This window comes from Macaca fascicularis, chromosome 16 (genome assembly GCF_037993035.2).
Source record: "Macaca fascicularis isolate 582-1 chromosome 16, T2T-MFA8v1.1".
NCBI lineage: Eukaryota > Metazoa > Chordata > Mammalia > Primates > Cercopithecidae > Macaca > Macaca fascicularis.
The window spans coordinates 17,309,426-17,335,613 of NC_088390.1; the positions used below are offsets into that span (position 1 = coordinate 17,309,426).

Sequence of the window (26,188 nt, forward strand, 5' to 3'; positions counted from 1 at the left end):
TTTACAAAAATACATCTTTATTGTGTTCCAATGTTGTTGTGTTATACAGATACCTAGTTATATAAACTTGGTCTTCATGTTAAGTATAAATTAAACACAAAAAACTAGAAACAAATCAGCAAAACCACCAGAAAATCCCTCTGAGCCATGAATCCTCATTAAAAATGTATAGTTGGGGTACCTGTAGCTGTAGGTTAAAGCAGGACTGCTTGAACTCAGGAGTTCAAGACCAGCCTGGATGATACAGCAAGATACCATCTCTTAAAAAAAAAAAAAAAAAAAAGGGCCAGGCACAGGGGCTCACACCTGTAATCCCAGCACTTTGGGAGGCTGAGGTGGGTGGATCACTTGAGGTCAGGAGTTTGAGACCAGCCCGGCCAACATGGGGAAACCCTGTCTCTACTAAAAATATAAAAATTAGCTGGGCGTGGTGGTGGGCACCTGTAGTCCCAGCTACTCTGTAGGCAGAGGCAGGAGAATCGCTTGAACCCAGGAGGCAGAGGTTGCTGTGAGCCAAGATTGCGCCATTGCACTCCAGTCTGGGCAATAAGAGTGAAACTCCGTCTCAAAAACAAAAAAGTACAGTGGGATGATGAAACTGTTTTCAATCACCACCCTCTGAAAATAGTTATTGGTAGCCAAATGTAAATGTTGAAAGCCACAATAAAGACAAAAGAGATACAGAATAAAAGCATGGTGGGCCTCCCCATATCCAGGGGACTGCACAAGTCAGATGCTTGCTCTGACCCTCAGCAACCTATGTTGAGCAAAATAAACCATCAGGGGCTCCATTGTTAAGCCCCAGGTTACCTTCACCAGTACCTGCAGGGGAACACCCCAGAAGATGAGCCCATGGCTTCAGAACACACAGTTCAGAGGACCAGAAGATGCGGAACAGGTCCACTTCACTCCCCAAAGTCTCTCGCGGAGCCCTAACTCAATCACTCAGTGACCAAGAGCTGGCAATGTGTTGAATATTCACAACGCAGCAAAATGTACACTCAAACATGAGGCCCAGAAACTCTTGCTGAATTTCAAAATAGAAACGCTTGAATGTTAACCTCGGGAGAGGATATGTCATTGCGACTGCATGCCGAGTTGGACCTGTTTCTCCAACAGGTTTTGAGATCTAAGTCCACAAGGGGCCTGAGAGACAAGCTATCCTCCTAAGCGTCTCTCCAAGGGGTTTGAACACAGAGTCCACCATCCCTCCGCCTTTCACTGCCATCTTCAGCGATTCCAACGGCTTGAGGGAGGGTGTGGGAAGCACACAGGCCCCAAACCTGACAGAGAGCCGAGCCAAGCCCGGACGGTTTCCCTTCCTTACCAGGACACAGCTCCTCCCAGCAGTTCAGAAACTCAAGGGACAGTTCCTCTCGCGGGGCTGGAGGAGTCTGTGGACAGCCATCCCCGTCTTCGGGCAGGTGTGTGGGGCGGGTCAGTTCCGAGACTCCGAAGCCGTGGGGCTGCGGACCGTGGACATGAGGTGTGACTTGTAGGTCTTGCTCAGGCCAGTCATCCAGAACTTCAGCAGCTTGACGTTGTCCTCCTCGGACGCACCCAGGATGCTCAGCAGCTTCTGTGTGTCCTCTTTGGGTCGACTGTCCACCTTGGTGAACTTAAAAAGCACCTTCACTTTGCTGAAGAGAACGAAAACAAAACACTCAGACGCCACAGCCCAATCCCCCAAGCCCTGGTCACGGGGGCCCAGCGGGGGCGACGCGGCTGTGGCACCAGCAGGAGCTGTGCAGGCAGAGCTGGAATCCACATGCTCGGGGCAGTGGGCTCGGCTCCTGAACTGCTGAAAGGAGCTATGTCCCAGCAAGGAAGGGAAGCTGTCGGGGCTGGGCTCGGCCCTCGGCCCTCTGTCGGGTATGGGGCCTGTGCGCTTCCCACACCCTCCCTCAAGCTGTTGTCAAGATGCCAAGAAAGAAAGAAAAACCTTCCTTAACCTCACGGAAGACACTGGTTGCTCCTAAGCTTCACTGCCTGATTTTAAATCAAGACAATGTTTGATTAATAAATTTGACCAAAAAAATTACCAAGAATCGAGGCAGGAGGAAATAAATTTGCTTTAAAAAAAAAAAAAAAGAAGCGGTGGGGCCAGGTGCAGTGGCTCACACCTGTAATCCCAGCACTTTGGGAGGCCAAGGTGGGTGGATCACAAAGTCAGGAGTTCGAGACCAGCCTGGTCAACATGCTGAAACCCTGTCTCTACTAAAAATACAAAAATTAGCCAGGCATGGTGGTGGATGCCTGTAATCCCAGCTACTCAGGAGGCTGAGGCAGGAGAATCACTTGATCGCTTGAACCCGGGAGGCAGAGATTGTGGTGAGCCAAGATCATGCCAGTGCACTCCAGCCTGGGCAATAAGAGTAAAGCTCTGACTCAAAAACAAAAAAACAAAAACAAACAAACAAAAAAAAAAACCAGCGGGGCATGGGTTACTGGGCTTTCAGGTTTTGAAGTTAATTGCACAGCAGATGACAGCTTCCATTACGAACCCTCCTGTGAGCTCAGAGCCCTTGCCCAAGACTCAACCGTTCTCTGAGGCAGGCGCCACCCCCACCTCCCCATGCAGGAGCCAGGGGCAGAGATGACGACCACTTCCCGAGGCCACCTTCCCGAGGCCACCGTGAAGTGACGGGCAGACCTGGAGTTGGAACCCCGCCCCCAACCTCTTCTCTCAGCTCCTCCCTCAGTGGCCATGGCCCAGCTCCTCTTTTGGAAACAGCTCCAGGTTTTCTCCAGGGTCACAAGCAAAGGGGCCTCGCCCACACTGTCGCTTACTTCATCCACTCCTCCTTGAGGCACACGAGGCACTGGTCCACCACATCCACAGACAGGTTTTGGTTGGTCAGAGCCGCTTCAATCTTATTCAGGATGGTGGGGCCGACTGGGAAGAAGGGCAGGGGCAGAGCAAGGGCAGGCGTCAGCGCGGGGCGGGAGCATCTTCTCACAAAAAGGACACTCTGCCTGGGGGCACCCACCTCGGTCTGCAGCTACAGGGCTCCCGCTGGTCACCACAAACTCGTACTTGCTGAGAGACTGGTCATCCTCACACCCCACAGGGTGGAGGGTGGAACGTGCGGCTGCATGGACCTCCACGATGACGGCAAACTCTGTAACAACACAAGGTCCGTGGCTCCTCACCTCCCCCGTGCTCCTCACCTCCCCTGCGCTCGCCCACCACAGGCCCCACTCGGCTCATCTCAGGTCGGTGGGAAAGGCTGCCGGTGAAAAGGCTGGCCCAGATCAACATTTTGGTATTAAAAACCTTTCAGGTTATTTGTGTATAGTTAAGGGTTAACGTTTGCCTCAGTTAAACTAATAATTTATTATATTACAATAATCACAAAGTACTTTATATACATCAATTTACCTCTTACTAGGCAGCCCTACGAGGGTGGTCTCACCATGACCCTATTCTACAGATGGGGAAACAGGCCTGGAGATGTTAAATAACCTGCTGGTAGTGGTAAGAATTTCAAGTCTGTTTGAAACCAGAGCCTGTGTTTCTAATGCTACCCAGAAAAAAGACACTGTCTTGCAGGGAGTCAGGACCCAGCCTGGGTGCTGATCGGGGGCTCAGGGCAGCTCCACTCAGACCACGCGTGAGTCAGCAGCTGCTGCGCACAGCTGTGCTGGAGGAAGTCACTGACGAGCCCCTGGGGGCTGCCCCCTGGATATCCCCAAACCAAAAGACCAGGGGTTTGCTGAGCCCTGACCGCACCAGTGAAGGCCGGGAAGACTTCGGGCACATAGAGGAGGAAAAAGGCTGGAAGAGAGCAGAAGGCTGGACAGGGGAACAGTAGAAGAGTAAGGAGAGGACGGTGGGGCCCACAGAAGCAGGCGGCTCACGCCCAGCGTTCAGCAGGCCTCTGTCTCATGGGCACCCACTCACCAGGACAACCAGGATCCTCCAGCCAGGGACACATCCTCCCACCCCAGGATGGTGACCTGCAGCCCACTGACGACAGTCCCTGCCAGCCACCCTTCCCATCAGGTCCACTCACCCACTGCTGCCTGTGTGAAGACAGAACACGGAGGCCCAGAGCCATGGGGGAAGCTGGCCCTGCAATGAGGCCTCCTCTCCACAACCCATGACAGAGATCTGGTTCCACTCTGGGCCTGAGGCATGGGGACCCTCAGCGCAGGGCATGGCCCCACAGCCCATGGTGGCACGCACCTGAGGAGAGCACGTGGGGGGGGATCTGCACGTGTGGGCTGAGCCCCAGGAAGTTGCACCGATAGGCCTCCTCGTACTGGCTGCTGTACGGGATGATGCGGACGCAGCCCACGGGCAGCATAGTCTGAGGAGGACAACAGGACTCAGACCAAGGATGTGAGGAAGCCCTCAGCCCCAGCTGTCCATGCTCCATTACCCAAACCCCACACGCCTCCTGCAGCCCAGTCCAAGCCCTCCCTCCTGCCAGAGGAGTCCCCAGACTCTCAGCCCACTAGAGGGCGGAGGGGGGTGGTCCTCCACCACCAGGTCCCTAACTCTTGTCTGGACCGCCAGTCACACACCAGCTTGCACCGCCCCTGGCTCTGTGGTGTTAACTCTTATATTAATCTTTGCCTGCACAGATGTTTGTCTCTTACCACATCCCACAAAGAAGCTTTTTCCAAGACTGTGTCATATGCATTTTTGTTCTCTCTCAGGCCTAGGCACACTCATCCTTCTGATGATTTAAACATCATCAGGCCAGACCCGGGTCTCCACGCCCACTGTGCTCCAGGTGGAGACGGCGTGGTGCACGCGGTTCTGCGCTGGACGGTCGGTGCAGCTTAGCATCCCCACCCGACACCAGGCACCAGGCCAGTACTGCCCTGCACCGCACACCTAAGGAAAAGACGTTCTCACCCGAAGCACTTCAAAAGCTGACTGGACGAGGTCCACGTCTCCACTTTTCCAGATCACCTGGTTCCCCATGAGAACGTGCCAGGCCAGCATGCGGAAAGATGGGGCACCCAGGACCTAAACAAGAGAGTGCAGGGCTTTCGGCGTGACTAGCAGAAATGGTTTTTCTCTCCCTTCCCATTAAGTTATTTATTTGCGTGTTCATAAAACTTTGTAGAGCAAAGACAGGGCTCAGGAAAAAGCCACTCATCTTCTCAGGGAGGCAGAGCCAGCCAACCCACAGGGCATGGGGGTGGATTCCCAGGCTTTGTCTTTCCTGACCAGGTTCCACTCTTGCTAAGAGTCCACTGGCAAAGCTTATTTGAGGGCACGCCTGCACTTGCCTGCAGAAACACCTCGAAATAGCTCCAGCTGTTTGGAAGGCCGGTCATTTGCAAGCAGAAGCATGGGAAGCATTATTAATGACTCACGGTGTGGAACAATGGTCATAACCACAGACCTGTAGCACCAAGATCAAATCATCCCTGATGGAAAGCTTGGCCAAGACTGGCCCAGTGCTTCCAGGCTGGTGACACAGTGCCAGGATCCCCAGCCCAGGATGCCCAGCCCAGGGTTAAAGGGGCAGAGACAGAAGCTCCAGGTTTGCATTGAAACTCGATTTCAAAGCTCTGGCTCCAAGATCTTTCTCCCAATTTTGTTTTTAAAAATTTGCAGCAAAAAAATGTTAACCTTCTGCAATATTCACCTTCTCTCTACAGACACTTTCTGCTGAACCATTTGAAAGCAAGCTATAGGGCCCTCGACATGGCAGCACCCAGGAGAACAAGGGCATCTCCACAGCTGAGACCATGACTGCAGCCAGGAGGGCCCGGACGGATGCACCTGATATCCAGCCGCGTGCTCAAGCCCGGGGCACCTGCCTGCTTGACGGCTGCTGTTCTTTGGATCCAGGAGCTACTACAGGACCATGATTGCTTTTCGTTGCCATGTCCTTTTTCTTTCTTTCTCTTTCCTTCCTTTTCTTTTCCTTTCTTTCCTTCCTCCCTGCTCTTTCTCTCTCCTTCCTTCCTTCCTTCTTTTTCTTTCTTTTTTTTGAGACGGAGTCTCGCTCTGTCGCCCAGGCTGGAGTGCAGTGGTGCAATCTCGGCTCACTGCAAGCTCTGCCTCCTGGGTTCACGTCATTCTCTGGCCTCAGCCTCCTGAGTAGCTGGGACTACAGGCGCCCGCCACCACGCCCAGCTAATTTTGTTTTCGTATTTTTAGTAGAGACAGGGTTTCACCTTGTTAGCCAGGATGGTCTCCATCTCCTGACCTTGTGATCCGCCTGCCTCGGCCTCCCAAAGTGCTGGGATTACAGGAGTGAGCCACCGCGCCCAGCCCCTTTTTCTTTCTATTTTTTTGAGATGGAGTCTTGCTCTGTCACCTAGGCTGGAGTGCAGTGGTGCGATCTCAGCTCACTGCAAGCTCCACCTCCCGGGTTTACGCCACTCTTCTGCCTCAGTCTTCAGAGTAGCTGGGACTACAGGCGCCTGCCACCACGCCCGGCTAAATTTTTGTATTTTTAGTATAGATGGGGTTTCACCGTGTTAGCCAGGATAGTCTCGACCTCCTGACCTCATGATCCGCCCACCTCAGCCTCACAAAGTGCTGGGATTACAGGCGTGAGCCACCACACCCGGCCTGTCCTTACTCTTTAACCTAGAACAGCCTCTCCCCACACCCCATTATTAACTTCTGTGACACTGACACCTTAGGAAAGTCCAGCCTGCTGTCTCATGGCTTCTAAGAAGACAAACACAGCTTTGAAACACAGTGTAAGAGAGAGACCACAATACCACGTTTCACCAAACCCCAACAGCCTCAACGCAGTCCCACCTCCAGAGGAATTCCAGAGCCCTTCCAACCTTCATCGACATAAGCAATGGACAAGGAAGGTTTCAGCCGAATGCAGGATTTTGATGGAATGAGTGTTTTCATCCAGAAGCCCCAAGGACATCTGCCATGAAATCAGTCTCACTCCATTTTCCAAAACAAGTAACTCTCTTCTGATGAATCAGTGCTCATTGGAAAAACACACACAGGAGAATCTTGTAAGAAGGCAGCCTGCCCTTGTAATCCAGCAACCCGCACCCCTCTCTCCCGGCATCTGACTCGCTATACCCGGAGGCAACGCTGTTAGATTCTGTCATGTCTGGCAGGCACACATGTACATACATCACCCTAAACACACACTGCCTATTTCTTCTAATTAATCATATTCCATGGTTTGGCTGCTGTTTACTACTATGGTTTGTATGCAGGTTCTCTCTTTTTTTTTTTTTTTTGAGATGGAATCTCACTCCGTCACTCAGGCTGGAGTACAGTGGCGCAATCTCGGCTCACTGCAACCTTTGCCTCCCAGGTTCAAGTGATTCTCCTGCCTCAGCCTCCCGAGTAGCTGGGACTACAGGTGCACACCACCATGGCCAGCTAATTTTTATATTTTAGTAGAGATGGGGTTTCACTATGTTGGCCAGGCTGGTCTCGATCTCCTGACCTCGTGATCCGCCCCCCTCGGCCTCACAAAGTGCTGGGATTACAAGTGTGAGCCACCGCACCCAGCCAAGAATGACCATGACTTTCAATGGGCAGGGTCCAGGCTGCATCCAAACCAATTATGGTGCTGTTCAATGCCTTTAGGAGGTTCTTAGAGGATTAGAGGACCATGGGATGCCAACTATGTGGGCTTTTCTTTGAAGATACTTAGGTCATCATTGAAAGGTGAGCACTGATCCTAGGGCTAATACCCCCGACACCCCGTGCCCCCAGCCACCCACCGAGGAGGCTGTCAGTCACTTCCTGCAGGGTTTTGAAGATGCAGGGTCCAGAGGCAAGGCGTGTGGGCAGGAACGGCTGGGCTCTCCTCCCGAGTTCCTGATGTGCTTTGCCCCTGCTGCCTACCTGCCTCATGTGCCGGAGGGACTTGAAGACTGGCAGCTTCCGGGGCTGCCAGCTCCCACAGCCTGAGAGAGAGGAGGACTCTGCTGGGCCCTGGGTCAGCTCCCGCCCTTCTACACCCTCCGTTAACACAGGGGCTTTCTCTTCCTCTTCAGCCTCAGAGTTGTCCCAGCTTTCTGATTCCTCTTCTAAATCTGCAAGACAGACAACACGGACAGTTACAAATACAGTCTTGTCCCCTGACTTCAGCCCAAGGCACATGGTGGGCTGAGCCAGTCAGTGTAGATTCCTGGCTGCGGCCAGATCCCATGCTCCCTGCTGCTCTGGGAGCCCTGGGGTGGGAGGGAGGGCTCAGTTGCTGTCTACTTAGCCCAGGGCACCACACATCTCTCTTAGAAGCACCTACGGAAAGACCGTCAGCTGTTCTTTGCTGGTGAGAAAACTCAAACCAGTGAGAAAAACGCCAACAGTGTGTCTACGGAGCACACCCAGTCGGCCACAGTTCTTGAGGATCTACACATTGTTTCTTTTTTTTCCACTTTTTTTTTTTGAGACAGAATCTTGCTCTGTCGCCCAGGCTGGAATGCAATGGCACCATCTCGGCTCACTGCGACCTCTGCCTCCCGGGTTCAAGTGATTCTTCTGCCTCAGCCTCCTGAGTAGCTGGGACTATAGGCGCTTGCCACCACACCTAGCTAATTTTTGTATTTTTAGTAGAGACAGGATTTCACCATATCTGCCAGGCTGGTCTCGAACTCCTGACCTCATGATCCGCCTGCCTCGGCCTCCCAATCCACTTTTATTTTAGATTGAGGGCGTACGTGCGCGGCTGTTACAAGGGTATGCTGCGTGGTGCTAAAGTTTGGGCTTCTATGAATCCTGTCACCCAGACAGTGAACCACAGGAAGTAATATGCCCAGATAGTATCCGATAGAAAGTATTTCAGCCCTTGCTCCCCTCCCTACCTCCCTCCCTCCCTCCTTCTGGAGTCCCCAGTGTCTATTATTCCCATCTTCTTTATTTGAGACACGGTCTGGCTCTGTTGCCCAGGCTGGAATGCAGTGGCACGATCGCGGCTCACTGCAGCCTCAATCTTCTGGGATCAAATGATCCTCCCAATGAAGCCCTCCAAGTAGCTGGGACTACAGGCATGTGCCACCACGCCCAGCTACTTTTCATATTTTTTGTGGAGGCTGGACCTCCCTATGTTGCTCAGGCTGGTCTCAAACTCCTGAGTTCAAGCAATCCGCCTGTCTCGGTCTCCCAAGTGCTGGGATTCCAGGCATGCACCAGTGCCCGACTTCACTCTTCTTTATGGCTGCATCCAACATCATTTCATTTAGTCCTCTCAGCTGTTCTGACGTCAGCACTATTATCTCCATTTCGCAGATGAAGAAATGAGTATTTGCCATTTCAATGAATCTTCATGGAGCCCTCACAAATGACGACATCTCCATTTCATATCACGAGACCCAAAGGGAAGGGTGCACGTGAGAAGCAGAGCCAGGATGCGAAGCCAGGTCTGTCTGAGGCCCTGAGCCCGAAACCCCACACTTCGCATGCCCAGCACACCTGCGTTTCCAGCTCTCACAAAGGCTTCGACAGACCCAGCTCTTTGTGCTAAAAAGCTCACCAAGACACTGCCCTTGCCATCTGTACCTGCCTAGAAACATGACTGGCACTATAATAAATGGCTCCAGGGCCAGCCAACCCACAGGGCATGGGAGTGGATTCCCAGGCTTTGTCTTTCCTGACCGGGTTCCACTCTTGCTAAGAGTCCACTGGCAAAGCTTATTTGAGGGCACGCCTGCACTTGCCTGCAGAAACACCTCGAAATAGCTCCAGCTGTTTGGAAGGCCGGTCATTTGCAAGCAGAAGCATGGGAAGCATTATTAATGACTCACGGTGTGCAACAATGGTCGTAACCACAGATCTGTTGCACCAAGATCAAATCATCCCTGATGGAAAGCTTGGCCAAGACTGGCCCAGTGCTTCTGGGCTGGCGACACAGTGCCAGGATCCCCAGACACAGGACCCAGAGCCCCAGATCAGGAATCTGGGGAAGCCCAGGCACCTGGGAGGTCAGGGAACCACTGCCCTTGATGGAAAACTTGGGTCCAACCAGGCCAAGCACTTGGCTATCACAAAATCGGGACGAGAAGCCTTCAATCAGCCAGTTCTCTCTAGGGACAGCCCACCTGTGAATTTTCCCCACCTAGCTGGGGAACAGATTCTTTCACACAGCGGTCAAGGCAAATGAGACAGGAAATCACAACCATCACACCGAGATCAGAGGGTGAGCTCCCCGAAGGCTCCTCCTGGGCTGATTCAGAGCCGCATTTCCCTCCCTCAGCTCTTCCTGCCAGGAGAGCAGAGAGCTGGTACCGCCCCACGGCCATCTGGGCCAAGGCCCCGGCAACAGCACCCCGCCTCACCAGCGAGCTTCTCCATCTGGACCAAGGTGTCCTCGGTCGGAGCACCTTCCAGGAGCTTCTCGGTCAGCCGGCTGCCACACGCCTTCAGGAGCCTGGAGAACACAGCGCCAGCTATGAGCCTTCTTGCCAAAGAACAAAGCAAACCTGATGCTCACCCAGCCCCTGATCCTACCAGTTTAAGGAAAACATGGGTATAAAAGAACACCACCAGGGCACAAGCAGCCAGATCCCGCATGCAGGCAGTTCCATAAGCCAATGACTAAGGTCCTTCAAAAGACAGATGGGAGGAACCTGGACAGGAGGGGATGCAAGGGGGAGCTGTTCTAAACCAGAGAGACTTGGGGTGCTGCTCCGATGCCAGCGCAGTCACTTGTGAGACAAAAGGGAAACTGCACAAGGGCCTGCAGCCTGGAGAACACTCAGGAGTCTGTCCATTTTGTTGGACATGATCACGGTATTATGATCATATTTATGGCTGGAACGATACAACTCAGATTTGCTTTAAAAAACAAAAAATGGGCCGGGCGCGGTGGCTCACGCCTGTAATCTCAGCACTCTGGAAGGCTGAGGCGGGTGGATCACATGAGATCAGGAGTTTGCAACCAGCCTGGCCAACATGGTGAAACCCTGTCTCTACCAAAAATAGAAAAATTGGCTGGATGTGGTGGCAGTCGCCTGTAGTCCCACCTACTTGGGAGCTGAGGCAGGAGAATAACTTGAACCCAAGAAGAAGCGAGTTCCACCTCAGTAACTTTTCTTTTTTTTTTTTTTTTTTTGAGACAGAGTCTTGCTCTGTCGCCCAGGCTGGGGTGCAGTGGCCGGATCTCAGCTCACTGCAAGCTCTGCCTCCCGGGTTTAGACCATTCTCCTGCCTCAGCCTCCCGAGTAGCTGGGATTACATGCGCCCGCCACCTCGCCCGGCTAGTTTTTTGTATTTTTTAGTAGAGACGGGGTTTCACCGTGTTAGCCAGGATGGTCTCGATCTCCTGACCTCGTGATCCGCCCACCTCAGCCTCCCAAAGTGCTGGGATTACAGGCTTGAGCCACCGCGCCTGGCCAACCTCACTAACTTTTCTGCACACTCAGGGGAAGAGGCCCAGAGAACAAGGACTCTCGGCCCAGATCTGTGCTCACTGACAAGTGCCCACAGGCCAGCGCTCCTCGCAGAGGCAGCAAGAAAACTTGGCTAAGCACTGTTCTCCCAAATCTGTGGCAGAACAGATACAAGCCAACCAATGTATCGTGACTGCTCTACACTAACGGATATGCCAAAAGCGGAGGCGCCCGTTACCAGGCAAAGGAGGTGTGCAGGCACGCCCACAAGTTGTCATCACTTGTCAGCGATGTCAGCGAGCGGGCGGCATTGCCGTTCCTCTGGTGTAGGAATGGCGTGAAGGCTGTGTTCATCCTCTGAGCACGCTGTGGGCATCCAAACTGCTCTGCCTCAAACACCTGAAATGCAAAGGGAAGGGACGGCCTCTTTTAGCCAAAGCTGCCGGCAGCCCAGACCCCCATTCATTCACAGCCACCTCCAGGACCTGACTCCTGGAGGCTCAGTCCCACTGCACTCTCTCCGTGCAGAGCACACACGGTGCCACCAGTCCAATCGTTCCCAACAGCATAGCTCCGCCCCCGGCTAGATCAGGAGCCACCTGAGCACAGGAATCAGTTGAGCTTCTCCTGTCCCCTTCCTAATGAGCGACCCAAGGCACCCGGGGGGATTCTCGTGAGTGGCCATCTGCGCTGCTCCCCACCTGTCTCCGCCTCCCCTTCTGGGTACACTATTTGGCTAACGCACACGTGACTGGCTCTGGCCAACAAGCTGAGAGAAACAAGGCTCCTAGCACCGTCCATGCTTCTGGAGGGCAGAAGGAGCAACATTTTTTCTTTTTCTTTCTTTTTTTTTTTTTGAGATGGAGTCTCACTCTGTCACCCAGGCTGGAGTGCAGTGGTGCGATCTCAGCTCACTGCAACCTCCACCTCTCGGGTTCAAGCGTTTCTCCTGCCTCAGCCTCCCAAGTAGCTGGGATTACAGGCATGTGCCACCATGCCCGGCTAATTTTGTATTTTTAGAAGAGAGGGGTTTCTCCATGTTGGTCAAGCTGGTCTCAAACTCCCGACCTCAGGTGATCTGCCCACCTCAGCCTCCCAAAGTGCTGGGATTACAGGCATAAGCCACCGCACCCAGCCTAGGGGCGACATTTTCATACAGCTACCACTCTGCCTGCCAGGACAATCACAGGAAGCAGAGCCCCGCTCTCCTGGAAAGCACACAGCATGAGCAAGAAACAGGCCCTGTGGCTTGAAGGTGCTGAGATCCAGAGGCTGTTTGTTACCAGAGCATGACCTGGCCTGGCCTGAGCCGCAGCTCCACAGCTCCACCGAGCCTACGTTCGGTGGTGCAACTCAATGGGATTAATAGACATCCCTGAGACAAAGGCCAGAGGAAACAAAGATACCAGAGGTCTGACTGCAGCAAAGAAACCAGAGCTCAGCTAGAACCAGGACAGCGGGGGCAGGAGAGACCAGTAAAGCAGGCAGGATGGCCTGGGAGGCTCCTCACCACGACCTCCAGCCCTGAAGCCGAGAGACTACAATTCACACAGTGCAGCGGCTGCAAGCAGAGAGGAAGACGCCACCCGGGCTCCAGGCTTTAACCTCAGCACAGAGCGACTCCTGCAGTGCAGGGGCCCCTGCCACCCTGGCATCTCGCCTCTGCATTCACCTTGAGCGCCTTGCCCTGGAGCTCATCGATGATTCCCCGGACCTTCCCCAGCAGGAAGGGCCAGGAGTTGATGAGGTAGATCCGGTCCATCATGATGGTGATGATGCTGTACCAGCGCTGGAAGCCCCTGGCCAGGCTGTCCTTGATGAAGAAGGTGTGGCTGAACACAAAGCCGTGCTGCTCATCTCCGAAGAAGATGGGGCCTTCGCGGCCAGGGCAGACCTGGAGGGACACCAGCGACTCAGATAGCCCTTTCCTCACTTAGTTGTACCAAATCAAAGCCTCTTCTTCAGACTTTTCAGTCAGCTGGCACAAATCAGCCAGCGTTAAGAACAGGGGAGAGTGGCACGGTGGGGACCATGAGAGCTAAAGACTGTCCTCTTCTGCTCCTGTGGTCAGGCTGCCAACGCCACTTGTCATCGTGGACTGCAAGGGCCAGCAACAAGGTTCACTGCTTTTTTTCCACCTTGAGCCATAAATAACTCCCATGCATATGTCACACCTCTCCCAGACTCAAATGTACCAGCTTACTCACCCGGAGCATGCAGAAGAACCAGCAGGTCAAAGCAGCCACTGCACTCTCCCTGCACTGAAATCTGCACATTTTATTCTTTTTTTTGGGGGGGAGGGAGGCAGTATGGAGTCTCGCTTGTCGCCCAGGCTGGAGTGCAGTGGCGTGATCTCGGCCCATTGCAACCTCCGTCTCCTGGGTTCAAGTAATTCTCCTGCCTCAGCTTCAAGAGTAGCTGAGATTCCAAGTGTGTGCCACCACGCCTGGCTAATTTTTTTGTATTTTTATGAGACAGGGGGTTTCACCATGTTGGCCAGGCTGGTCTTGAACTCCTGACCTCAGGTGATCTGCCCACCTCAGCCTCCCAAAGTACTGGGATTACAGGAGTGGGCCACCACGCCCGGCCCCACATACTTTCTTCTTCTAAGAGGACTTCGGTCCCTCCTCACAACATACTTACTCTTCCTTAACACACAATTCTAAGACATGCTGAGCTGCCTGCTAGCAGACCAGAGGTAGCAAATTAAAAGGAGAAGACAGCTGAGGGCAGGCACACAGCCACACTGAATGAGAACAGCAAGGGAGCTCGGTGTGTCTGACTGGGTGGAAACTGATAACAAGGAAGTTTAGTAACTGAACGACGAATTCTTTTTTTTTTTTGAGATGGAATTTCGCTCTGTTGCCCAGGCTGCAGTGCAGTGGCGCAATCTCGGCTCACTGCAAGCTCCACGTCCTGGGTTCACACCATTCTCCTGCCTCAGTCTTCAGAGTAGCTGGGACTACAGGTGCCTGCCACCATGCCCAGCTGATTTTTTGTATTTTTAGTAGAGACGGGGTTTCACCATGTTAGCCAGGATGGTCTTGATCTCCTGACCTTGTGATCTGCCCGCCTCGGCCTCCCAAAGTGCTGAGGTTACAGGAGTGAGCCACCACACCCGGCCGACGAATTCTTTGTAACAGACAAAGACCTAAGAGCTAAGGGTCAAGAGCAACAGCAGCAGCGACGTAATTTAGGAACAAATCATCCACACCTCAGCAGGCTGAGAGCAGCAGGGGACCATCACTGAGACTTGGAATGAGGACTGAGATAATAAAAAAAAGGTGATGTTGATGCAATGAACCACCTAACCAAAAATGCTTCCTATCTTAGGAATACATCCATCAAGAATGGACACACAGGGCTGGGCGTGGCGGCTCACACCTGTAATCCCAGTGCTTTGGGAGGATGAGCCAGAGGATTGCTTGAGTTTGAGACCAAACTGGGCAACATAGTGAGACCTCATCTCTACAAAAAAATTTTTAAAAGGCTGGGCACAGTGGCTCCCATCTGTAATCCCAGCATTTTGGGAGGCCGAGGCAGGCGAATCACAAGGTCAGGAGTTCGAGACCAGCTTGGCCAATACGGTGAAACCTCGTCTCTACTAAAAATACAAAAAATTAGCCGGGCATGGTGGCGCACGCCTGTAGTCCCAGCTATTCAGGAGGCTGAGGCAGAAGAAGCGCTTGAACCTGGAGTGGAGGTTGCAGTGAGATTGCACCACTGCACTCCAGCCTGGGCGACAGAGTGAGACTCTGTCTTAACAGAAACAACAAAAAATCCCCAGCTGAGCATGGTGGCACACACCAGTGGTCCCAGCCACCTGGGAGGCTGAGGCTGGAGGATCGCTTGAGCCCAGGAGTTTGAGGTTGCAGTGAACCATGACGGCGCCACTGCACTCCAGCCTGGACGACAGGGCGAGACCCTGCCACAAAAGAAGGAAAAAAGAAAACACTAATAATAAAAGGACAAATAATAAAAGTTTGGTGCTTAAAGTGCAAAAGCTAGCACCCATTCAGAAAATGCTCGGCAAGTCCAACATGACTTCTTCTGCAATTTTGGACAACGGAGGCATCCTGTACCCTGTGCTGTGCTGATCTGCGGGTCTGCCCTTAGAGAGGCCCAGTGCCTGCCTCCCTGTGCAGTGCTGACTCCGAGCCCATCCAGAGCACCTGGGAGCATGTGGGCTCCCACAGAGACAGGTTCTGTGATCGCGAGGCTCACCTCACAGCTCAGGCTCCGGACACAGGCCTGGCGGACGATGCTGAAGAGCTGGGGGTGGCTGGGGTGCTGGTGGCTGACGTATTTAATGGAGGTCTCTTTATCATGGCTGATATACCCCGGGTGCCCTGCAGCAAGTGACCGGCAGCCCTGTCCATGAAAAGGAAAAGTAAATCTGTTAGTTGGAAAGCAGGGCAACAAACTCTTAGGTTTATGCAAATCTGAGCTTGGAAAACTCAAGCTATTTTTGTATAAAAATAATTGGCTTCCAGATTTATACTTATCTGAAGATTTAAATGTTTCCTAAAGAGGAAAACAGAACACAGAGATCACAGAGATTGCCAGAGGCTGTTCCCAACAGATACTTGCTGAGCGCTTACGAAGCAGACAACATGAAAAGGGCCCTGCATGCTCCATCTCATTCAATCCCAAGTGCCACCCTCTGAGATAACGTCTGTGAGAAGCCCCATTCTACAGAAGACAAAACTGAGGCTGAGGTGAGAAGCAGCTGGCCGGAGGGTGAGGGGCTCTGTGGTGGTAGCATTACCCACTGCCCCCCAGCCTCTGTCATTGGCTCTGAAATAACACCTGGAAGGGGCCTCAGCACAGGCGAGAGGCCTAATAAAGAACAGGCCGGGCACCAAGCTCCAGGATGTTGGTGTGGCAGCTCACCCCGGCAGCCCCACTGCCTCGCTGCCCCGCTGCAGCCACCGTCACTCCGGTGCTGAGGCTGTACGCCCTGGAGCTGCCCCGACCCCAAGACTGCGTGGCAGTGCATCAGGCAAGCCCCTCCCCACAATGTCACAGGATTCCTCCAAGGGCAACCCCAACACCAGCTCAAGGACGCCCCAGCGGCCTGGCAGTGCCCTCCTTCCCCGGTCTGAGGTGCTCCCCACCCCCCATTCCTCACAGGCGTTTCCAGCAATGGACGCAGCTCTCACACGTCCTCTGCTTCTGCAGCGGAACCAAAAGAACAAGCTTGGGTTCCTGTTTGCACTGCAGTGACAGGTCCGACACTCAGCCCTGATTTCGGGCCCTGACCCAGGTCTTCCACACAAACAAGTGGCCCACGGGGGAAAACTCACACTCATTCCCAAGAGATCGAGAGCTGATGGAGTGACCCGCCGAGAACACTGGGGGTCCTGGGAGCAGGAAACTCCGCTGGGAGCAGGAAACTCCGCTGGGAACAGGGGTCTTTGGGGACCTGCCTCCAGGACAGGCTGGAGTGTGTGAATACAAACATGAAGGCCATGGCAGGGAGGCAGAGTGGGTTAAAGAAGTTAACACAGGCGGGGCAAGATGGTTCACGCCTGTAATCCCAGCACTTTGGGAGGCCAAGGCAAGTGGATCACCTGAGGTCAGGAGTTCAAGACCAGCCTGCCCATATGGTGAAACCCCATCTCTACTAAAAACACAAAATTAGCCGGGCGTGGTGGCAGCCACGTGTAATCCCAGTACTCAGGAGGTTGAGGCAGGAGAATCGCTTGAACCTGGGAGGCGGAGGTTGCAGTGAGCCATGATCATACCATGGCACTCCAGCGTGGGCAACAAGAGCAAAACTCTGTCTCAAAAACAAACAAACAAACAAAAGCTACAGTCAGGACAAGCAGAAGGAACTGAAGGGCCCCTGAGAAGCAGTCTGTGTCACCCTGGGAGGCTCCATCCACTGCTCTCAGGTCCTCCCGTCCATCCCACACCTACTGCAGGGATCGCAAAACGAAGACCCCAAAGACACTTGCCTCGCACATGTCTGACTTTTTGGGCCCTGGGCTGCTGGACTCAACGCTGGCCCCCTCTGCGGGGCTGTGTGCACGCATCCGACTGCTCATCTGAATGCCGCCTTCCTCTTCCTCCGCCTGCTCGCCCTGGCCAGGACTGTCCTCATTCCCAGCCCCTTGGGGAAGTGGGGCGTGCAGGACCTCCGTGCAGAAGAGAGTGCGGGGGCCGTGGAGCTCACAGAAGTGGCAGAGAGCCACGATGGCATTCATGGTGCCTTGGAGACTGCGAGAGGCCTGCGGAGGACAGGGGACATGTCAGCTCACCAATGCCTATTCACCCCATGAAACCTCCCCAGCCCCTCTGGAGCACAGGGAGCACCTGGGTGCCATGGTTGCCTGCCCAGGAGAGGCCACCCGCCAGTTCCCCATCCCCTTGCTGTGCCCCAGTGCTGCACTGGATGCAGGCGAGAGGAGAGGAACAGAGACAGGATCTTCCCACCGGAGTCACAGGAAACAGGGGAGGGGACGATGTGGACCAGTGATAGCACAGCTGGAGTTGTGACAGAGCCAGAGTCGAAAAGCCAATGGCACAGGGAAGGAATGTCCTCGAGTGAATGAACTGCAGCCAAACATGGCAAACCCCGTGGGAACAAACAGATAAAAGGCCACGGGGAGAGGGTCCTCCACCCAATACATATCTGCTGGGCACCTGCTCTGTGTGAGGCGAGGCACTAGGTGACACAACGCTTCCCTCCGCAGCTTACCTCCTGCAGGGGGTGGGGGGCGGGCACAGGAAAACTGCTTCCTGCGAGAGGCCCGCGTGGGGAATGACCAGAGGAGCCTGGAAGGACTGGCTTACGGGCCAAGCAAGAGATGAAGGGCAGGGTGGGTGCTGTACTGCCGGAGGGGCGTGTAGGGTCCGGTGTTTGGAGAGGAGCAGCAGACAGGGTGGAGGCTTTAGGAAGCAGATCTTACAGCTCCTCCAGGCCACCAAAAGACCCTGGATATGTTATCAGAGACTGGGGAGGCTTTGGGGGTTCTGATGAGACATGAGAGAATGTGAATTTCACTTGAAAATGTTCAGTCATGCCCATGTGCAGAAAAGATGGCGGGGGCCAGGGTGGAGGTGGGGAACAGGCTGAGGCACCCTGCTGACTGATCTGAACAGGAAGGGACAGTGGCCCGGGCCAGGGTGGCAGATGGTGAAGCGGCACAGTGCGGGTGGGGGTGCAGAGTGCAGAGGAGGAGTGAGCAGGGGAGGAAAGGAGGCTCAGTGAGTGCCTGCGAAGCCTTCACGGGGACGGGCCACTGCAGCAGAGCCAAGCGCTGCGGTCAGGGATGGCACATGGGACCTCTGTGGAGTACAGCCCTTGCAGGCTCAGAGGTGGAGAAGGGAGGACAGCTAGCCAAGGTGACCAAGCTCAGGCAGTGAGGCCAGAAGGGAGCTCCAGGGTCACCCCAGTGACCAGGTGAACAAACTACTTTAGCAAGGTGGGACTGGAATGTCACATGGCCTTAAAAAGGAAGGAAACCCTGCCACAGCTATGGCACGGCTGAACCTGGAGGACATTACGCCAAGTGATCTACATCGGTCACAAACAGATAAACACTGTAGGATTCCACTTAAATATGAGGTACCTAGAGCCCTCAAAGCCACAGAGACAGAGAGCGGAATGGTGGCTGCCAGGGGCGGAGAGGGAAGAGCAGGGCACAGTTCTAGAGATGGAAGGTGGCGATGGCTGCACAGCACTGTGAACATACTTCATGCCACGGCACTGCACGCCCAACGGTGGTTCAAATGGCGCATTTTAGGTCATGTATTATTTCACCACAATCTTTTAAAAAGGGGGAATGGTAACCTGCAGAACAATGATGAGGTCAAAGGTGACCTTAACACAGTTTCCGGTGGAGAAAAAGCTCACAGGAGTGGGTAGAAAGAGCCCTTTGGAGAGTTTCTGTGGCAGAGCCAGCAATGGGACACCTGGTGCGGACATGGAGTCAAGGGAAGCCCCAAGCTTGGCCACAGTATGGCTGGGATGCTGGCGGAGCCATGCAAAGGCCAAGGGCAGCTACAGGCACAAAGTCTGAGGGACACCACGCACACACTGCAGAGGGCTGGCCGCGGCGGCATCCATATACCTTCCTAACGGATGCAGGAAAGCCAGAGAAGGCTTTACAATGGGGGTGTGTCATGGGGTTCTGACAGGCAGAGAAGTTCGGGAAACGAGACCGCAGAAGCAAAGGTGCACAGTGGGGACAGCCACAGCCAACAGCCTAACATGTGACACAGCCTGACACATGCAGCCAGACCCACACTGTCCATATGGTGGCCACAGCCATGTGTGACAACTTAAATTTAAAATGTAAATTAGCTAGGAGAGGCCGGCACAGTGGCTCACGCCTGTAATCCCAGCACTTTGGGAGGCCAAGGTGGGTGGATCACTTGAGGTCAGGAGTTTGAGACCAGCCTGGCCGAAGCGGTGAAACCCTGTCTCTACTAAGAATACAAAAATTAGCCAGGCGTGGTGGTGTGCACTGGTAGTCCCAGCTACTCAGGAGGCTGAGGCATGAGAGTCACTTGAACCCAGGAGGCAAGGTTGCAGTGAGCCGAGATCGCATCACTGAACTGGAGCCTGGGCAACAAACTGAGACTCGGTCTCAAAAACAACCTCCAAAACAACAAAAACAAAACAAATTAAAACAAAAAACTTAGCTGGGCGTGTTGGCAGGCACCTATAAACCCAGCTACTTGGGAGGCTGAGGGAGGAGAATTGCTTGAACCTGGGAGGTGGAGGTTGCAGTGAGCCAAGATCACATCACTGCACTCCAGGCTTTATGACAGAGCGAGACTCCGTCTCAAAAAAAAAAAAAAAATGTAGCCTGGAGTGGAGGCGCACGCTTGTAGTCCCAACTACTCGGGAGGCCAAGGCAGGAGAATCGCTTGAACCTGGGAGGTGGAGGTTGCAGTGAGCTGAGATTGTACTACTACACTCCAGTCTGGGCAACAGAGTGAATGAGACTTCATCTCAAAAATATTAAATAAAAGGCCGGGTGTGGTTGTTCATGCCTGTAATCCCACACTTTGGGAGGCCGAGGTGGGCAGATCACTTGAGGTCAGGAGTTCGAGACCAGCCTGGCCAACATGGCAAAACCCCATTTCTACTAAAAGTACAAAAAAATTAGCCAGGCATGGTGGCGCACACCTGTAGTCCCAGCTACTCAAGAGGCTGAGGCAGGTGAATTGCTTGAACCCAGGGGGTGAAGGTTGCAGTGAGACAAGACTGTGCAACTGCACTCCAGCCTGGGCGACAGCGAGACTCCATCTCAAAAAAAATAAATAAATAAAATAAAATAAATAAATACATTAATAGGACAAAAGTTCAGCCCTTCTGTCTCACTGGCCATGTCCTGAGTGTTTGCTAGGCACACGCAACTCATGTCACCCCTCTGAACAGCCCAGGTCACAGAATATTTCTGCCTTCACAGAAAGCCCCATTGGTCAGTCAGACTTGCTTGGGATGATGAAGAATCATGTAAGTTTCTGAATGTTTGACTGAGTAGTGGACACTGGCCAGGACTCAAAGCCTCTTCTCTTCTGGGGAGCCCCCACCCCCATTACGGATCCAAAAGTCAGATGTTCTGTCTTCACTCCTGACAGGCAGGCTGTGGACACAAACAAGACATGGCCTGCCAAAACTGCTAACTCTAGGAAGAAGCGAAGTCAGAATGTGCACAGTGTGGGGGGCGGGGGGGCCGCCATCAGCCTCCCTGCCAGTGGCCCATGCCTGGAACTGTTTCTCCAGCGTGCCCATGAATGCTGCCACCCACCTGACGTTTCTGCAGTTGGCTGCTCAGCTGGCACGAGCTGCTCCAGCACCTGTCCTCCTCCCTGAGATACAGCTGAGCACGAGTGGTCACACTGGGAACGGCAGAGGCAGACAGAAAACAGACATTTGAAGAGAACCTTAGCTGGGCTGGCAGTGAGGCAGGTGTGGGAGTCAGAGATAGAGACCCTGAGTATGGCCGGCAGGGAACACAGGGCTGGTGCTCTGTAGGTGCACTCTGAGAGGGAGGCAGGCAGGCAGCGGGAGAGGAGACGTACAGCATTTAACAGACAGCAGAACTTCTAGCTGGAAGGCCCTGAGGACTCAGCAAAGATGCAGGCTGCAGGACAGGAGAGGGCAGGGCTGGGGACAAAGGTCAGGAATGCTCCACACACCTTCACCTGGCTCACTCCTCACCACTCGGCCTCCACTTGCAGGTCCCCTGCTCAGAGGACCCCCTGCCAGCCCACCAGAAGAGTTCCCCTCTACCCCTCCATCCTCCCCGGCCCTGCTTTGAGTCGTAGTGCTCCTCATCGCAGAACTGCGCCTCCAAAGTGCCTTCCTGACACACAGGAGGCACCAAATTCACGTGTTAAATGAGAGGACTGAGAAGTTGCCCTCGGAAAGATGAGAGCTGTTGCCAAGAAAGGGACAGAATCTAGAGGCGGCAGAGGTTCAGGAGCCACAGCTGTGGGGTAGGCCGGAGCCCGAGTCTAGTGGCACAGGAACCAAACAGACGGAGTTTCAATAAAGGGCCCACAGGGCTCACTATGGTGAGTGGCTTAACAATCTACTGCTCAAGAGGAGATGGGGCAACCACTGATGGAATAAGGGGTAGCAGGACCCAAAGGAAAGGTAAAGGCATTAAATCCCGAAAAAGGAGGCCACGCCTTCCTCTGAGAGGCATCAGGGAAGAGAAACAAGGTTCCTTCTAGCAAGACATGCACAGGACAGCAAGCCTGGGCCAAGTCTCAGCCCACCTGCAGAGCACCCACACTAACCTGACATTCAGCAGAATCACACTTCCACCGTCCACACCAGACCAGCACACACGAGGCTGCAGCCAAATGGGTCAGGCATGGTGGCGGCAGACATCCTTGAAGACCTGGCGTTTTCTAGGTAAGAGAAAAAAAAAAAAGAGCTAATTCTAAGATTAGAGGCCTTCGTAGCATGAAAAATAATGGGAGTAGTTTACAGCCAGTCTCAAGTAAGTATATCTCCGATGAGGATGTAGACACTCCCCAGGGTTCTGAATGGCTTAGCAGGCCTCTCATCTTCTGAGCAGGAGCTGATATTTTAGATGACTCTTGCACCTCTGAAGCACTCTAACCCAGTATTTGATCAAGGATCTCTGTATTTATTTTTTCAGAGATAGGGTCTTGAGGCCAGCTCAGTGGCTCATGCTTGTAATCCCAATACTTTGGGAGGCCAAGGCAGGAGGATTGCTTCAGCCCATGAGTTCGAGATCAGCCTGGGAAACAAAGTGAGACCCTGTCTCTGCAAAAAAAATTTTTTAAAAATTAGCCGGGCCGGGCGCGGTGGCTCACGCCTGTAATCCCAGCACTTTGAGAGGCCCAGGCAGGCGGATCACGAGGTCAGGAGATCAAGACCATCCTGGCTAACACAGTGAAACCCCGTCTCTACTAAAAATACAAAACAAAATCATCCAGGCATGGTGGCAGGCACCTGTAGTCCCAGCCACTCGGGAGGTTGAGGCAGGAGAGTGGCGTGAATCCGGGAGGCAGAGCTTGCAGTGAGCCAAGATCATGCCACTGCACTCCAGCCTGGGCGACAGAGCGAGACTCCATCTCAAAAAAAAAAAATTAGCCGGGCATGCCTCTAGTCCAAGCTACTTGGGGGACTAAGTTGGGAGGGTCACTTGAGCCTGGGAGGTCAAGGCTGCAGTGAGCCGTGACTTTATCACTCCAGCCTGGATGACTGAGCAAGTCCCCATCTTTCTTTTTTTTCCCTTTTTTAAGACCAAGTTTCACTCTTATCGCCCAGGCTGGAGTGCAATGGCGCGATCTCAGCTCACTGCAACCTCTGCCTCCTGGGTTTAAGTGATTCTCCTGTCTCAGCCTCCCGAGTAGCTGGGATTACAGGTGCCTGCCACCATGCCTAGCTAATTTTGTATTTTAGTAGAGACAGGGTTTCACCATGTTGGCCAGGCTGGTCTCAAACTCCCGACTTCAGGTGATCCACCCACCTTGGCCTTCCTAAGTGCTAGGATTATAGGCGTGAGCCATTGCACCCAGCCAAGTCCCCATCTTTCTTACTCTTGGTTATAAGGGTGTGCTCTGGCAGCATCTATATCACACCAACTTACCTTTCAGGCCATAGGCCTGGCAGTTTCCTTCTCAAGCAGGAGAGGGAAACCAGAGGCAATGTTGACAAGCCACTTCCCAGCATTCAGCACCAACATGGGCTATTCTTTTTTATTTTTTATTTTTGTGGCAGGGTCTCATTCTGTTGCCTAGGCTACAGTACAGTGCTGTAATCTCGGATCACTGCCACCTACGCCTCCCAGGTTCAAGCGATTCTCCTGCCTCAGCTTCCCGAGTAGCTGGAATTAGAGCCACGCGCCACCAGGCCCAGCCAATTTTTGTATTTTTAGTAGAGATGGGGTTTCGCCATGTTGGCCAGGCTGGTCTTGAACTCCTGACCTCAGGTAATTCTCCCGCCTCAGCCTCCCAAAGTGCTGGGATTACAGGCGTGAGCCACCATGTCAGGTCAAAACATAGGCTACTCTTATTCGTTTTTCCTTTTAATGAAAAGCACTCGCTAGGCTCGGTGGTTTAAGCCTGTAATCCAAGCACTTTGGGAGGCCAATGGGGGGATCACCTGAGGTCAGGAGTTCGTGACCAGCCAGGTCAACATGGTGAAACCCTGTATCTACTAAAAATACAAAAATTGCCGGGTGCGGCGGCTCATGCTTGTAAACCCAGCATTTTGGGAGGCCAAGGCAGGCAGACCATGAGGTCAGGAGTTCGAGACCAGCCTGGCCAACATGCTGAAACCCCATCTCTACTAGAAATACAGAAATTTGCCAGGCATGGTGGTGGGTGCCTGTAATCCCAGCTACTTGGGAGGCTGAGGTAGGAGAACTGCTTGAACCTGGGAGACGGAGGTTGTAGTGAGCCAAGATCGCACCACTGCACTCCAGCCTGGGCAACAAGAGCAAAACTCCATTTCAAAAAATACAAAATACAAAATATAAAAATTAGCCAGGCCTTGTGGCGCATGCCTATAGTGCCAGTTACTCAGGAGGCTGAGGCAGGAGAATCGCTTGAACTTGGAAGCAGAGGTGGCAGTGAGCCGAGATCGCACCACCGCACTCCAGCCTGCGTGACAGAGTGAGATTCTGTCTCAAAAAAAAAAAAAGAAAAAGAAAAAAGCACTTGTCAGACAAGAGCTCCGACTCTGACTCCATGGATCACGCACGCCAGAGACCCAGGCAGCCCCTGAAAGAGAGGGAGATGCCCTAGAGAACATTTAGCTTTGCGGTCACTGGGGCCTACCCTCACCAGCCAGGTGACACCAAATGTTACTAGACCTCTCTGAATACCACCCAAGAGCTGAGAAACAGACGCCTCTCAAGATTTGCATTACACATGGAATCAGAATTCTGGGCAGCGTGAGGTCATTCTTTACTCACTGGTCAATCCCAATCTCTAGGAGGTGTTTGCTTAAGAAAACAAACTGATTTGAATATGTCTCACGAGTCTGTTTCCAGCAAGCTTTCCAGAACCCACAGGGGAAGCCGAAATCCCCTGGGTGACAGTCTCTTCATCATCACACCCAAAGACAGTATTCAAATTCCCTGATGTGGTAGAGTGTCTGTCCATGTCCTCCTCCCACAATAGCTGAGTCCCAGACCTGGACAGTGACCTCACCACCACCCGTGGTGCGCCCTGACCCTGGCCCATTTCACCCCTACTTCCTATGCTCTTCTCATAGCACCGCGGAGAATTAGAGGCCACTAAGTAAGGGCACTGTAGATAAACAAGGCACTATAACGGATCTTAACCAGCAGTGGACACACAGCTTCTAAAACTAGTCTCCCACTGGGGAGCCTCATTAAGTCAGCAGCTGGGATCCCAACAAGCCCAGGGTGAAAAGTTCTGCAGGGGATGACTGCCAGCTCAGACCCACTCTCACTGTGGCTCTATTTCCACCGTTTCCCTGGATTTCCATTCACAGAGCTCCCTGACATAGGACACTAGAAGGGCAAACAGTGTCACCTGCCACTATTACTCAATTACTTGATGACCACGGTGATAATCTGGCACTAAACTGGTTGTGGCCAAAGCCTGGAGAGCCAGAACCTACTTCCAGCAAGTTCCTCCTTGCCCTGCGTCCCCATTTGAAGAGACTGCTGCTAACCACACCTTGGACGTCAATCCACAAGCCAATCCATTCTTTCCAGGTGACAAGGACGCATCTGACAGTACTCTCCACTGGAGAGAAGCGCGGTCTTCCACCCTCCCTGGAGGACACGGTGCTACCCTATTAGCTTATCAGAGGACCCTCCTGAACGCCAAACTGAGAGAAGAGGAAATCACACACCCTCTCCTCCAGAACGAAGACAAAACCTGGGAGAAGGAAAAGGAAACAGTCCCGTTTCATGGCAAGATCAAATGAGACTAAATCAACGACCCTAACCCGGGGTTTGAACCCAGGTCACAGTCCTCATCCCCAGAAACTTGGTTAATGGGCGTGCCCCCAACCTATCTTCAAATCTCAGGGTCTCGGCGACGCCCTGGACTCTGGCCCTAAACCCTCCCCCATTACTGGTCCACCTGGGACCAACGCAAACTCGGACATGCCCCTCCGCCAAACCCTCAGACCCCCGCCGACCTGCTCCCCGAATCGAGGCCCGCGGGACACCTGGACTCGGCAGCCGGGGTCCCGCTCCGGGTCTCAGCCCCGCCCCTGACTGCGCTGGGTAGGTGGTCGCTGCGGGTCCCAGACAGGCGGGATCACACACAGAGCCCCCGAGCCCACGGCCGGAACGTCAGCCGGGGTGGCGAGGCTCTCAAGCCCCGGTTCGGGCTCTCGGGGAGCTGGCAGAACCAAGAGTTACCACACTCACTCGCGGCCCCACATCCCCGCCGAGACCCTGGCGCGTGACTCTCT

The 26,188-nt window shown here is 53.6% G+C and overlaps 1 protein-coding gene across 17 annotated transcripts; it reads right to left on the reverse strand.

Annotated features, from left to right (window-relative positions):
- Nucleotides 1-26,188, reverse strand: FLCN (folliculin). Of its 17 annotated transcripts, none has more exons than XM_045375287.2 (15): nucleotides 25,940-26,188; nucleotides 25,441-25,644; nucleotides 22,054-22,167; nucleotides 21,057-21,147; nucleotides 17,250-17,522; nucleotides 15,514-15,660; nucleotides 12,962-13,183; nucleotides 11,528-11,688; nucleotides 10,237-10,328; nucleotides 7,805-7,995; nucleotides 4,868-4,981; nucleotides 4,190-4,313; nucleotides 2,991-3,122; nucleotides 2,791-2,896; nucleotides 1-1,640 (listed from the first exon to the last, which is right to left on the reverse strand). In XM_045375287.2, the coding sequence occupies exons 5-15, from the start codon at nucleotides 17,496-17,498 to the stop codon at nucleotides 1,439-1,441; spliced, it is 1,740 nt and encodes a 579-aa protein (XP_045231222.2). In that variant the 5' UTR covers nucleotides 17,499-17,522; nucleotides 21,057-21,147; nucleotides 22,054-22,167; nucleotides 25,441-25,644; nucleotides 25,940-26,188; the 3' UTR covers nucleotides 1-1,438. The 17 variants fall into 17 exon arrangements, 13 of the variants coding, with proteins under 13 accessions (XP_045231222.2, XP_015293197.3, XP_005583067.3 ...); XM_015437711.3 differs by having other exon boundaries at nucleotides 25,910-26,188; XR_012425315.1 differs by lacking the exon at nucleotides 25,441-25,644 and having other exon boundaries at nucleotides 4,017-4,313; nucleotides 25,910-26,188.